Below are 14,481 nucleotides of genomic sequence, written 5' to 3'. Positions count from 1 at the left end.
TCCAATAGCCAATATAACAAAAATGTTAATGATATAAACATTCAACAAACTAGGAAGAGAACTTCCTTAGGTTGACAAAGGGCATCTACCAAAAACTCACAGCTAACAAACTTGATGGCAAAAGACTGGATGGTAAAAGACTGAAGGCTTTCTCAAAGATCAGGAAGACAAGGATGTCCACTTTTGCTACTTCTAACCAAATTGTATAGGAGGGTCTTGCTAGGGCAAATAGGCAAGAAAAGGAAATGAAAGGCATCCAGTTTGAAAAGGAAGAAGTCAAACTATATTTGCAGATGACATGATCTTATATATAAAAAATCCTAAGGAATCTACACACACACAACATACGTAAATAAAATCAGTTTGGCAAGGTTGTAAGGTACAAGATCAACACACAAAAATTAATTACATTTGTATACATTAGCAACAAACAATTCGAAAAAGAAATTTAAAAACAATTCCATTTATAATAGCACCAGAAAAATATTTACCAATAAACGTAACAAAAGAAGTGCAAGACTTGCACATGGAAAACTACAAAACTTTGCTGAAAGACATTTTAAAAGATCAGGCTGGGCGCAGTGGCACACTTCTGTAATCCCTGCACTTTGGGAGACTGAAGTGGGTGGATCACTTGAGGTCAGGAGTTCAAGACCAGCCTGGCCAACATGGTGAAACCCCATCTCTACTAAAATTACAAAAATTAATATTTGCAAAAAATGGTGGTAGGATAATTGGATATCCAAATGCAAAATAATTTTTTTTAAAAGCTCAAAATAGATCTGAGACCAAAGTGTAAGAGCTAAAACTATAAAGCTCTTAGAAGGAAACACAGGTCTAAATATTTTATAACCATAGACTAGGCAATGGTTTAGCAACAAAAGAAAAAACAGGTACAGTGGACTTCATCAAAAATAAAAACATTTGTGTTTCAAACGACATCATCAAGAAAGTGAAAAGACAACCCACAGAATGGCAGAAAATATTTGCAAATCAGATCCAATATCCAGAATGTATAAAGAATTATTATGATTTAACAACAGAAGAGAAATAATCCTAGTAAAAAAGAATGGGCAAAGGCTTGAAATATACATTTCTGCAGAGAAGAGAGACAAATGGCCAGAAAGCATACGAAAAGATGCTAATTAGAGAAATACAAATCAAAATTATGAGATGCCTTTTCACATTCACTAGGATAACAACAATAATTATTATTCACTGAAGGAAATGGTATTAGCAAGAATGTGGAAAACTGGAAACTTTTGTGCCTTGCTTGTAGGAGTGTAAAACTGTCCAGCTGCTTTGGCAGTCTGGCAGTTCTCTAAAAAATTAAACATATGAGTTATTTGACCCAGCAATTCAACATTTTCAATATGAAAACATGTCCACACATCATAAAAATGCCAACAATAGAGACTGGAGACTACTAGAGGGAGGTGGGAGGTGGGAGGGAACCAGAAAAGCTAATTGTTGGGTACTATGCTCACTACCTGGGTGACAGGATGAATCATACCCCAAATCTCAGCATCACACAATATACCCATGTAACAAACCTGCACATGTAGCCCCTGAAGCGAAAAAAAAGCTGAAATTATTTTAAAAATATATCCACACAAAATGTACACATTAATGTTCACAGTAGTAGTATTCATAATTTGCCCCAAAGTGAAACAAGCCAAATGTCCACCAACTGATAAAGAGACAAAATAAGATATGCCCATACAATAAAATATTATTAATCCATAAAAAGAAATGAAGTTACGATACATGCTACAACATGGATAACCCTTGAAAACATATGCTAAGTGAAAGAAGCCTGACACAAAAGGCCACATATTTTATGATTTTGTCTATATAAAATGCCCAGAATAGGCAAATCTACGGAGAGAGACATATGTAAACATTTGAAGAAGTCCCTCAAAAAAAAAATCTGCAGAGACAGAAAATAGACTAGCGGCTGCCAGTGGCTGGGAGGAGGAAGAATAGAGAGTGGTTATTAATGGGTATAGAGTTTCTTTTTAGAAAAGGTGTTGAAAATATTCTCAGATTAGGGAGTGGTGATGGATGCACAACTTTTTGACTATACTAACCACCACCGAATTGTACACTTTAAAGTGATAACCTTTGTGGTATATGAAATGTACCTCAATAAGGCTATTATTAGAAAAAAAAAACTAAAGTTTTTAGATGTAATAATAATATATATCTTGGCCGGGCGCGGTGGCTCACGCCTGTAATCCCAGCACTTTGGGAGGCCGAGGCGGGCGGATCACGAGGTCAGGAGATCGAGACCATCCTGGCTAACACGGTGAAACCCCGTCTCTACTAAAAATGCAAAAAATTAGCCGGGCGAGGCGGCGGGCGCCTGTAGTCCCAGCTACTCGGGAGGCTGAGGCAGGAGAATGGCGTGAACCCGGGAGGCGGAGCTTGCAGTGAGCCGAGATCGCGCCACTGCACTCCAGCCCGGGCGACAGAGCGAGACTCCGTCTCAAAAAAAAAAAAAAAAAAAAAAAAAAAAAAAAAAATATATATATATATATATCTTGTATGTATCTTGATTCAAATAAACCAACTAAAAAAAGACATATTTGAGACCATCAACAGATTTTGAAAATGGGCTGAGACACTATAAGACTTTGTTGTCAATTTTGTTAGTTGTGACACTGAAGGATTTACACGTGCTGAGATGTAATGTTTGGAGTTTGCTTTAAAATGCTCCAGAAACAAACATGGAGGTATTAAATAAGATTGGCAATAATTACTGAAGCTGCTGATGGAGATATGTGAGCTCATTAAGCTATTCTTTTTACGTACTATAAAAAGTTGTGTAATTAAGCTGGGCATGGTGGTATGCACCCATAGTCCTAGCTACTCGGGGCTGAGGTAAGGCAGGAAGAGTTCAAAGCTATAGTGAGCTATGAGAGCTATGAGCATGCTACTGTACTCCGGCCTGGGCAACAGAGTTGAGACTCTGTCTCTAAAAAAAAAAAGTTCCACAATTAAACAAGTAAAAAATTTAAAGTAAAAGTAAAATTCTGGCTGGGCACGGTGGCTCAATCCTATAATCCCAGCACTTTGGGAGGCTGAGGCTGGCAGATGGATAGCTTGACTACAGGAGTCAAGACCAGCCTGGGCAACAAGGTGAGACCCTCTCTCCATAAAACACAGAAAATATTAGCTGGGTGTGGTGGTACACACCTGTGGTCTCAGTTCCTTGGGAGGCTAAGGTGGGAGGACGGCTTGAGCCTGGGAAGTGGGTGCTGCAGTGAGCTGTGCCACCACATTCTAGCCTGGGCAACAGAGTGAGATCCTGTCTCAAAAAAAAAAAAAAAAAAAAAAAGAAAGAAACAAGAAAAGAAAAAAGACATTCTGCTTTCTCTTGCTCCAGGTCAAGGTTTAGCTGCTGGCCTCCTGTAAGAAACTAGTGTAGTTTCTTCTACCTCTGTATATAAACAACAACAACAAAAAAAACCCTTTTGATGGGCTTTAGCATTGAAATGAGTTAGCTTATTTAACCAAAACCATTCTTTTTATATACTCTTACTCATTCTTGGTTAGGTATGCATTTCTCTAATCTTTAATAGATTTAAAAAAAAAATATTAGCTTGCACAAGAGCTCCCTAGGAAACACACTGATTTCTTCTTCACTGGGCTCCCATATCATAATATAACAATTTTAGTTTTGGAAAGTTTCCCAGACTTCTTCAGTTTCCTTTACTTGAGCATTCCATGCTGCAGAAGAATACCTAGATTTCTGGAAACATTTAGAAGTTAGGACAACAGTTAACCTTCTTCGTTTTGATACAACATAAGAAATTTAGGTGGTAAATACAACCCAAGAGTTCCTTGCTTTGCTTAATTTATTGCATAAAAATAATTTAAATGTTTTGGGCTTTACCTAGTATCAAAAAAAAAAAAAAAAAAGAAAAAAGAAAAAGAAACAATTTAAATGGATGTGAGAGGGCCATGATACAATCTCGCAGTTAGATCTATGATCTAGAAGGGTTAGATCTGTCTCTCTCACATTCCCTGAGTGATGTTGGGGGAAATTCTCATTCTTCCGTTTCATCTGTAAAATGCTGGGGGAGACAATCCTCCTTCCACCTCTTGTGTGCCTACATTTCTTTACTGGGTTATATCAAGACTATAAGGCCTTGACCACTCTTTCCTGGGCCATTTATGGAGCTGATAATGAGAGAGGAGGCTTTCCTACTGCTTCCTATAAAAACAATGGGTTCTCCCAACTTGGCCTTCTTCATCTGCAACACAAACCTACCACGTGTGAGCATGTCACTGAGTCATACAGTGTCACCCAATGGGACTCTGGTCCAAGAGGAACTGGCACAGATACGCAGATGCTTAGGCTGCTTGCATTGTCATAAGTAATAAAGTCCTTTGCCTCTGACCTAGGAGTCTTGTATTTTTTGCCAGTATCCAAGAAACAGTAAGAGGCTTTATTAGTTTGCTAAAGTACGTAAACCTCAGATCTGACAAAAACCATGAATAATCACTGTTCTTAGTTTAACTCCCTGGAATACTGTACATTTGTACTCCAAATGAGATAACACCAAAAGTAATATGAATAAAAGCATGATAAATCTCAATATACTGCAGTACTTGAGGTAGATCCTAAATGTTGTGGTATCACAGAACACGTGAAGGACAGTATTCCAAGTGGTTGGAATGGGTGTGAGAGGTCAGGTGGAGAAAATAAGAGTGGAATGGGGAGTTCTCACTGGGGAGAACTGGAAAACACAGGTAGGGTAGAGTCAGATAAAGAGGTCTCTGAAACTAGACTTGGATATTAATGAAGGAAGCAATGGGAACCACTGTAGTTTTGAGCAGGGAATCAGCGTAACTAAAATTCTGTTTGGGGATGATTAATCTGAGAAGATTATGCAAAACGAATTTGAGGGAAGAGAATCAAAATGATCTGCCATGAAGAATTGTAGTGATTCAAGTTTAGACAGTCATTAGAAGAGAGAAAGGAAATGAAGGGGTCAAGAATAACACCAAGGTTTTTGCCCTGAGAGACTGAAACAGTGTGCTATAAAGGGAAATGACAAAGGTGAGTAACTGTTATGGAGGTAAAGGGCAAAGTAAACTTGGTTTTGGATATCATAAAGGATATTTATGTGGAAAGATTTTCAACATATCATTTTTAAAGACAAGGTCTCACTGTGTTGCCCAGGCTGGACTTGGACTCATGGGCTCAAGCAATCCTCCCACCTCAACCTCCTGAATAGATGGGTCTACAGGAATGCAACCACCATGCCCAGCTTTCAAGATATTTTTGATCACATAGTTGTAAATGCAAATGGAAGTTTGGAGTTAGAGAGTCATCAGCATAGGACAATAATAACAATTAAGAGAAAAGATGCTTTCACAAGGAGATGTTTTAAAGAGAAATAGAAGTATGCAAGGTTACTAGCCCAGCCTTTAAAGTATGCCCACAATTACAGGCTGGAAACAGAGCCAAAACAGTCCTTTCAGGAATTTTTTTTTTTTTTTGCACACACCTAGATAGTGGCTAGAGTACAAATGGATATATACCAGAGAGGCAGCACAGGATACTGGAGTGTCTTTCAAACAAAGGTCACAACCCTTTAGTGAGTCACAAAATCAATTTTATGTCTTATATAGTAAGGTTATGTATTGTTTTTAAGATACATACAAATAAATGATGTGTGTACTGAGTTCTGGATGAAGATGTATTTTTACAGTGGTTCTTGTGTCAAATAAGTTTAAAGAACTTTGGTGTAGTGGTTAACAGCACAAGCTCTAAAGCTGGCCTGTGGGAGTTTGAACTCTATTCAAACTCTTCCCTAGCTGGGTGACCTTGGGAAAAGTTTTTTCTCTTGTTGCATTTTCTGTTTTGAGATAATTGAGGAATCACATGAAATTGTAAGAAATAATATAGAGAGATACTATGTACTTTTAACCTAGTTCTCCCAAGGGTATCTTGCAAAACTGTAGTACATTATCACAACCAGGATACTGATGTTGAATTACAGTCAAGACACAGAACATTTCCATCACGACAAGGATCCCCCATATTGATATATATGCCCACATTTTATAGCCATGCCCATATCCCTCCTTGCCCCTACCCCATCCTCAATCCATGCCAACCACTAATCTGTTCATTTCTATAGTTTTATCTCTTCAAGAATGTTATGTAAATAGAATCATATAGTACGTAACCATTAAAATTGACTTTTTGTTACTCAGCATAATTCTCTGAAGAATCATTCAGGTTGTTGCATGTATCAATGGTCTGTTCCTTTTTACAACTGAGTAGTATTCCACTGGGAAACTTTCTTAACCTCTGTATGCATTACTTTCTTTATCTATAAAATGGTGACAGGGTTCTGAAGGGTAAACAAGTTCTTATATGTAAGCATTTAGAAGTGCTTGGAATATACTAAGGAAAAAAGTTGTTAGGTACTGTAATTATTATGGTCTTCCATATATACATAACTTTTTTTTTTTTTTTTTTTTGAGACAGTCTTGCTCAGTCACCCAGGCTGGAGTGCACTGCTGCAATCTCAGCTCACTGCAACCTCCACCTCACAGCTTCAAGTGATTTACTTGCCTCAGCCTCCTGAGTAGCTGGGACTACAGGCATGTGCCACCACCCCTGCTAATTTTTTTTTTTTTTTTTTTTTTTTAGGAGTCTTGCTCTGTCGCCCAGGCTTGAGTGCAGGGGCATGATCTTGACTCATGGCAACCTCTGCCGCCCTGGCTCAAACAATTCTCGTGCCTCAGCCTCCCAGGATCTGCGATTACAGGAGCCTGCCACCATGCCTGGCTAATTTTTTGTATTTTCAGTAGAAACGGAGTTTCACCATGTTGCTCAGGCTGGCCTTGAACTCCTGGCATCAGGTGATCTGCCCACCGTGGCATCCCAAAGTGCTAGGATTATGGGCGAGCCACCACGCCCCACCAATTTTGTTGTTGTTGTTTGAGAGGGAGTCTCACTCTATTGCCCAGGCTGGAGTGCAGTGGCACGACCTCAGCTCACTGCAACCTCTGCCTCCCAGTTTCAAGCAATTCTCCTGCCTCAGTAATTTTTTGTATTTTTAGTAGAGATGGGTTTTGTCATGTTGGCAAGGCTAGTCTCGAAATCCTGAGCTCCAGTCATCTACCTGCCTCGGTCCCCCAAAGTACTGGGATTATAGAAGTGAACCACCACTCCAAGCCATTATTAACACTTTTATTTAACTTAATAAGCTTACTGGATGATGATGTGGCACAGTGCTAGAAGCTAATAAAATCTCTTAAGATATGTTTCTTCTGTTTTTCAACATGCATCAAGTCTTAACACCCTCTGTCCCCAAATGTTAAGGAACCAGTATGCAATTTTGGTAGGTAAAATTTTACACAGGTATATTATTGCCTAAATTCAAGTACTGTCCTGACCATTTTAATCCTCAGAGTGACGGGCAGTAATCCGGGCAACTGCAAATTTACAAAAGGCTTGTAATGAGTACAGACAGGAATTCGATATTTATTGAAAAATGAAAGGTAATAAGCTATGTGCCTTTTATTATTTAATTTAATGTTCATAATTTCCCTAGTGAGTTTCAAAACATTTTAGACACAAATTACTAGCATATAAGGAAAGGAGATGCAATATAATAGGTGTTGTACATAATACAATTCTACCCTAAGAAGACACTTCATATTCTAGTAGATATAAGTTACAAACACATAGAATATGAAACTAATCATCACTGTAAAAAATAGTTCAGGTCGGGCGTGATGGCTTACACTTGTAATCCCAGCACTTTGGGAGGCCAAGGCGGGTGGACCACGAGGTCAGGAGATTGAGACCATCCTGGCAAACACAGTGAAACTCCATCTCTACTAAAAATGCAAAAACTAGCCAGGCACGGTGGTATGCACCTGTAGTACCAGCTACTCAGGAGGCTGAGGCAGAAGAATCACTTGAAACCGGGAGGTGGAGGCTGCAGTGAGCGGAGATTGCACCACTGCACTCCAGCCTGGGCAACAGAGTGAGACTCCTGTCTCCTAAAAAAAAAAAAAAAAAAAAAAAAAAAAAAAAAAAAAAAAAATCCAAAGGGCTGGGCGCAGTGGCTCATGCCTGTAATCCCAGCACTTTGGGAGCCTGAGGTGGGCACATCACCTGAGGCCAGGAATTCAAGACCAGCCTAACCAACATGGTGAGACCCTGTCTCTACTAAAAATGCAAAAATTAACCAGATATGGTGGCATGTGGCTGTAGTCCCAGCTACTCAGGAGGCTGAGGCAGGAGAATTGCTTCAATCCGGGAGGTAGAGGTTGCAGTGAGCTGATACCATGCCATTGCACTCCAGCCTGGGCAACAAGAGTGAAACTCTATCTCAAAAAAAAAAAAAAAAAAAAAAAAAAAAAAAAAAAAAAAATCAAAATAAGAAGCTTCAATTGTGACAGAACTGAAACAAAAAACAAAAACAAGTACCAGTTCAAATCTGCAACCCACTAGAGTCTGTTATTTTAAAAATTTTTAGGAGGCCAGAAGCCAGTGTTAACACTTTATCTATTAAAAAGCAAACTATAGCCAGGTGCAGTGGCTCAAGCCTCCAATCCTAGTGCTTTGGGAGGCTGAAGTGGGAGGATCGTTTGAGCCTAGGAGTTTGAGACCAGCCTGGGCAATAAAGTGAGACCCTGTCTCTACATACATTACATACATACATTCATACATTCATACATAAAAATTAGCCAGGTGTGATGGCACATGGCCTGCAGTCCCAGCTACTCAGGAGGCTGAAGAAGGAGCCCGGGAGTTCGAGGCTGCAGGGAGCTATGATCATGCCACTGCACTCCAGCCTGGGCAACACAGTGATACCTCCTCTCAAAAAAATAAAAGGAAATAAAAGCCAACTGTTATGGCACATCTACAATAACAGATGAGAAACAGAATTGAAAACAGCTTAGCAGTTGAAGGTCTCCAGAAAATATCTGAGCCTGCATATATCATCAGCTTTTTCTGAGTCTGAAACGAGGATTCTCCCCAGACCCTGAATTGCTATTGTGTGTTATGTGCAGGTAATACTCCATAACGTATTTCTTCTTGGTACTAGCACTTATTTATAACATCTCCAAGTTATGTAATACAGTTGTGTGAAATGCTGGAATTTTACATAACTGTGATTGAGACCATGAGGCAAGAAAAGTAGAGAAGGATATCAAGAAGAATGAAATGATCTAAAGAGTTGAAGTGAAGCCATCTCCCTCTCCCCATTCTCATTTTTTTTCACACTGCATTTCAGAAAGACTTTTCTGTAAAGAGGATCTTGATCAACATTACCATATATTACTTGACTGGAAATCTATTAAGATCATCAAGGTACTGACATAATCAACATTTTCTGGATATTTTATGTACTATACTGTTAAAGTTCATCTCCTCTCCCTTTTGGAGTTCACCTATAATAACCATCCACAAAAATTCCAGCAAAAACAAAATTTAAAAAAGGAGTCTGACTCTCACAGTAGGCTTGACTCTTACATTATTAATACTTTGTATTAAAGAAATAGAATCTTGCCTGTGATGAGTCATGGTAAAGTTCTTAAGAAGGGGATAAATTTTATGAAGCATTTTTTCTTTAATATCTAGTCTATCAAAGGAATTAAAGCCTTAAACCTGGTGGTGCCTAGCCAATAACTATTAATAATAATAATGATAATAGGCGAGGCACAGTGGTTCACACCTGTAATCCCAGCACTTTGAGAGGCCAAGGCAGGTGGATCACTTGAGGTCAGGAGTTCGAGACCAGCCTGGCCAACATGCTGAAACCCCGTTTCTACTAAAAATACAAAAAAATTAGCTGGGGATGGTGGTATGCACCTATAATCCCAGCTACTTGGGAGGCTGAGGCAGGAGAATTGCTTGAACCCCAGGAGGCAGAGCTTGCAGTGACGTGAGATCGCTCCACTGCACTGCAGCCTGGGCGATGGAGTGAGATTCTGTCTCTAAATAAATAAATAAATAAATAAAATAATAATAGCAGCCAACACAATAGTAAACATTACACACTAAATGAATCAACATCCTTCTCTTTTTTCTTGTCTGTGAACTGTCAATTAACTAGACAATACTGATTTGTTCTTTCACTGAATTATATGTAATCAGTTATATTAAAAGCAGAATCAAAGATGGCATAAAAATAGTCTGACAAAAGGAAAAGAGATGACACTCAGGATTTCAGAATTCACACATTCAAAGGCAAGTGCTGAAGCAGAAGATACTCTTGGGCATCAACAGAGGGGAAAGCTGCCTTGATTTTGTTTGGTATGACCAGATCTACTCAGGGTAGTACTTATCCCGGGTCTGATTAAGGATATCAAGAAGTTTAAGACAATCTCTGTTCTCAAGGAGTTTACCCTTTAACTAGGTTGATAAACACACAAGAATTAGAGAATAAGTAAAAAGTCTTCATTAAGCTCCAAGTTCTGCAGGAGCAAGTGAATGGAGAAAAGAATGTGGGCCAAAGCTGTCAAAGAGTAAACTGTGGAAATCCTATAAGGACTGAAGGGTTGGCAGGTGGCACACCTGCCATAGGCACAGGAGGGGGAAGGGTGTAAATACATGAGATGTCACAGGAACAAAGTAGGAGAGGAGGACGTGGGCAGAGAAAGGTCAGTCTGGGCAGAGTGGTGGATGTGTATGTGTCAGGGGTGTGTGTGCTAAAGCAAAGTGGGAACATGTAAAATGATAAAGTAGAGCCAAATCTCAATTTTTCTATTTTTAGTATAAAATGTTTAAATCACCCTGAGCTCCCTACAGTTAGCTGCCTTGATACAGAAGAAACACTGATTGGTTTGGGGAACCTTTCCACATTAGAACATACATGCTACTTTAAAAAGATAATCACACCATTCCACGTTTCAGTCTTTTGCATGAAGAAGAAAAAATTAACAAAAAATAATTATACCAGAAAGGAATGCTATTACATGACAAAGCTGAAAGTGTGTAATGTCATGGAAATCTACAAATCAGAGCAACATTCCAGGCTAAACACTAGATTCCTGGGATCTGTTTGCTTTTGGCTGCTGTGAAATTCACAGAAATACACATACATATATTTATATGAGTAATAAAATTTACACTGTCTCAACAAGTGAAAAAACAGCCATAGCAAAAGCTCGATGTAATCTTGAAATAATGTCCCTTTTAAACATGTTATCAGCAAATATCTTTAAAAAGCAACATAAACATACATTGACACTATTTTACTTGGAACGAAAACATAAAGATTTCCCACTTATTGCCATGGGAAATAAAACCTAAAACTGACATTTCCTCTTATGGAAAACAATTAAAAGGTGGTTAGAAAATTTTAAAAAGCAAGGAAAAAAAAAGCTGAAAGATGTTGGTGTGGCACGCACCTTCTGTATCATCGCGCATTTGCTCCACCAAATCTGTCAAATCCTCCCAAGAGTCTTTGCAAACGGCAAAAAGAAAGGAAAAGAAAGATAAAATGTCATGCAAGCCCAGAAAGAAAAGTGCTATTAAAAACAAGATTTCCATAGGGATAACTGAAAGGGAGGTTCCTAGAATTCTTTCTACTTATCACAGCGATTAACAGTGACAAGGGCTGGGACTACAACCAAATAAGCAGAGATAGCAACTATGGTTATTAAATATGTTTCAAAGCTAAGATTAGTAATTTCAAGGTTTCAAATAAAGGGAAACAAAGATGCATATCCTATTAAAAAGCAACACAGATTTTTTTTCCTATTGAAAATCAACGGCTCTTTGTATTCTAAGTGTAGGCAACATTAATCTAATTCAACATTTATTTTGATCACTTCAGGGAACTGAAACGTATGTGCAATATATTTCTTTTAGATTCAGGACAAATATTGTGATGCAAACTAGTGACTTTTCTTAAAAAAAAAAAAAAAATCCAAATACTTTTTCCAACTCCCCCTCCCCCAATTCTCCTTCCCCAAGTTTGAAGATACACAAAATAAATCACATATAATTCAATAAAGTCAGATGTTTATTCAACGCACAGAACTAGCAGGATCTGAGACAGTGACCTACAATCAAGCACATTAATATTTCTGCAGGAAATATCAGATTAAGTAAAATAAAGTCTATAAATAGCCTCAAGTAAATTCACATCATGTTTTATTACCAAATAAGTTCAGACAAATTTATGAAAAATGCTTTTTGTTTCCAGAGTTTTTCTTTTTTTTTGGAATTCGGTATCTATATATGTAAACCAAATGGCAAGTGTCTCATACAGAAAAAAAAAATACTGTGAGTTGGCTACTATTATTTTATAGTAAATTGGTGCTGAAATACATTATATATAGACATATTTGCACAAGTCATTTTCAGGTACAATCCTTTGACAATATAATGTGCCACAAATCTATACTGTGTAGGATTACAGATTCATGAGAATGGACTCTTACCATTCACATTATTACTTTACAGACTTGCTGTGACCTTGCAAAAGTCAATAGAGGGAATATTTTCATTTAGTTCTTTATTGTATTTAATTAGAAACTCTATTTGTCACCTACTAAGATAAAAGCCTACCTTATTAAAGCAAAAAATATATATATAAAGAGCCTCCAAGATTTGTATGGAAAAATGCTCTGGAAAGTGAATTTCTAGGTAGGAATGTGTGGTAGATACCAGGGGTCTCTGATTTTTCCTTGGGCATGTCCCATCTAGAGCATTTTTCTGTTACAACCAGACATATTTTCTGTTTTCTTCTTAAAACAGAGATTAAAGTTTTAAGTATCAGAGTGATGTAATTGATTTAAGCGAACTTTTCTCCCCTAGAAAGTAAAAGGTCTATCTTTCCCATGTAAGTTGCTCTCCACTTTACCTTGCCATGCTCAGGACTTTACTACAATAGGTATCATGCCATTCTTTTATACCTCAAAGAAAGATTTGTGAAAGATTTTTAAAAATTGTGCCTTCTAGAATATGTTCCTATTATTAAAACAACATAGTTTAGAAATGCTGAGTGGACTGTAGCATGTATAGTGCCAAGCAACTGGTCATGAAAGACTGCGACCATTACTTCATTCCAAAAGCCTGGATTAAATGGTTTAAAATGCTGTACCCAACAAAATTTGGTAACCGTATTTTTGAGATGCATACAAATATCGTTTTTTTTTTTTTCAGTCAAGAGTTAAGAGAGACAAAACCAGGCCTGGTGGGCTGAGGCAAGAGGATTATCTGAGCCCAGGAGTTTCAAGGCTGGCATGAACAACATACTGAGATTTTGCCTTTTTTTTTTTTTTTTTTTTTGAGACGAAGTCTTGCTCTGTAGCCCAGGCTGGAGTACAGTGACATGATCTCAGCTCACCGCAACCTCCACCTTCCAGGTTCAAGCAATTCTCCTGCCTCAGCCTCTAGAGTAGCTGGGACTACAGGCGCACACCACTGAACCCGCCTCATTTTTGTAATTTTAGTAGAGACGGGGTTTCGCCATGTTGGCCAGGCTGGTCTTGAACTCCCGACATCAGGTAATCCTCCCACCTTGGCCTCCCAAAGTGCTGGGATTACAGGTGCAAGCCACTTCACCTGGCTGAGACTTCATCTCTTTAAGGGAGGAGGAGGGGGAGAGAGATATAGATGGATACAAGGCTGGAATTGTATAAGGGCACTGAATTAGGAAGCATAGCTTATTTAAGATTTACTTAACTAATTTCTTAACTATCATTCTGTTTCAGGTCTAAGAATGAAAAAATCAATAGACTAATTATGTAGCTCTGAAAAGATTTAAGCAGGTGGCACTGTAAACATCTACCCTTAAGGTACATAGTGACTCAATGATGGCAACAGTCTCGTCTGGTAGAACGGGACCCTTGCCCCTCTTGTACTTCTTTTTTCTCTGGATGAGGCAACTGGCTGAATGAAGCTCCTTTTCTACAAAGAAGTGCTTGAATGGGCTCAAAAAATGCTTCCCCTTTGTTTATGTATCCATGGTTGTGAAATCTCTTCTTGAGGTAGCCTTTCTCTAGCAGTATTGCTATAGGCAACCAAGTGACAGATTTTATAAGGCCTGGGGGTTATTTTGTCCCCTTGAGACAAAGTGTCTTTGATTTACAGTGTTAATTTTTAGAGCTGTATTAGTTTCTTAAGGGAACACCTTTCTGAAGCCCCAAACACAGATACATCACATATATCTTTGAAGGGCTATTGTGAAAATAAAATCTAATACATTTAAAGTACTTAGCAAATCATAGGTACTCAATGTCAACTTTACACTTACAACTGGATTTCTCTAAGTATATTTGCCATAATTATTCAAAGACAATAAAGTGAATGGAATTTTAAAAAGCCAGCTAAGCTAAATATTAAAAACAGGAAAAAAAATAAGTCGACCTAAAAAAACCAAATGACAAGTTAACAGCTGAGGTGCTATTAAACTAACCATAGTATTATTAGTTTGGTAACAAAGCAATTGTCATATATTAATTTTCATAAATGCTTTGAGGTTTTGT

The 14,481-nt window shown here is 38.1% G+C and overlaps 1 protein-coding gene across 14 annotated transcripts in view; it reads right to left on the bottom strand.

Moving 5' to 3' along the window:
- The window catches only part of RUFY3 (RUN and FYVE domain containing 3), a 105,326-nt gene that overhangs the window by 55,567 nt on the left and 35,278 nt on the right, over positions 1-14,481 (bottom strand). For 3 of the 14 annotated variants that reach the window (XM_050791374.1, XM_050791385.1, XM_050791379.1), the window contains exon 2: positions 11,395-11,448. The exons of the other annotated variants lie outside the window; for them this stretch is intronic. In XM_050791374.1, coding sequence (XP_050647331.1) covers positions 11,395-11,448 — 54 coding nt within the window. The remainder of the gene's footprint in view (positions 1-11,394; positions 11,449-14,481) is intronic. 14 annotated transcript variants of the gene reach the window in all.

This window comes from Macaca thibetana, chromosome 5, assembly GCF_024542745.1.
Source record: "Macaca thibetana thibetana isolate TM-01 chromosome 5, ASM2454274v1, whole genome shotgun sequence".
NCBI lineage: Eukaryota > Metazoa > Chordata > Mammalia > Primates > Cercopithecidae > Macaca > Macaca thibetana.
This window is presented reverse-complemented; position numbering and strand designations above follow the sequence as displayed.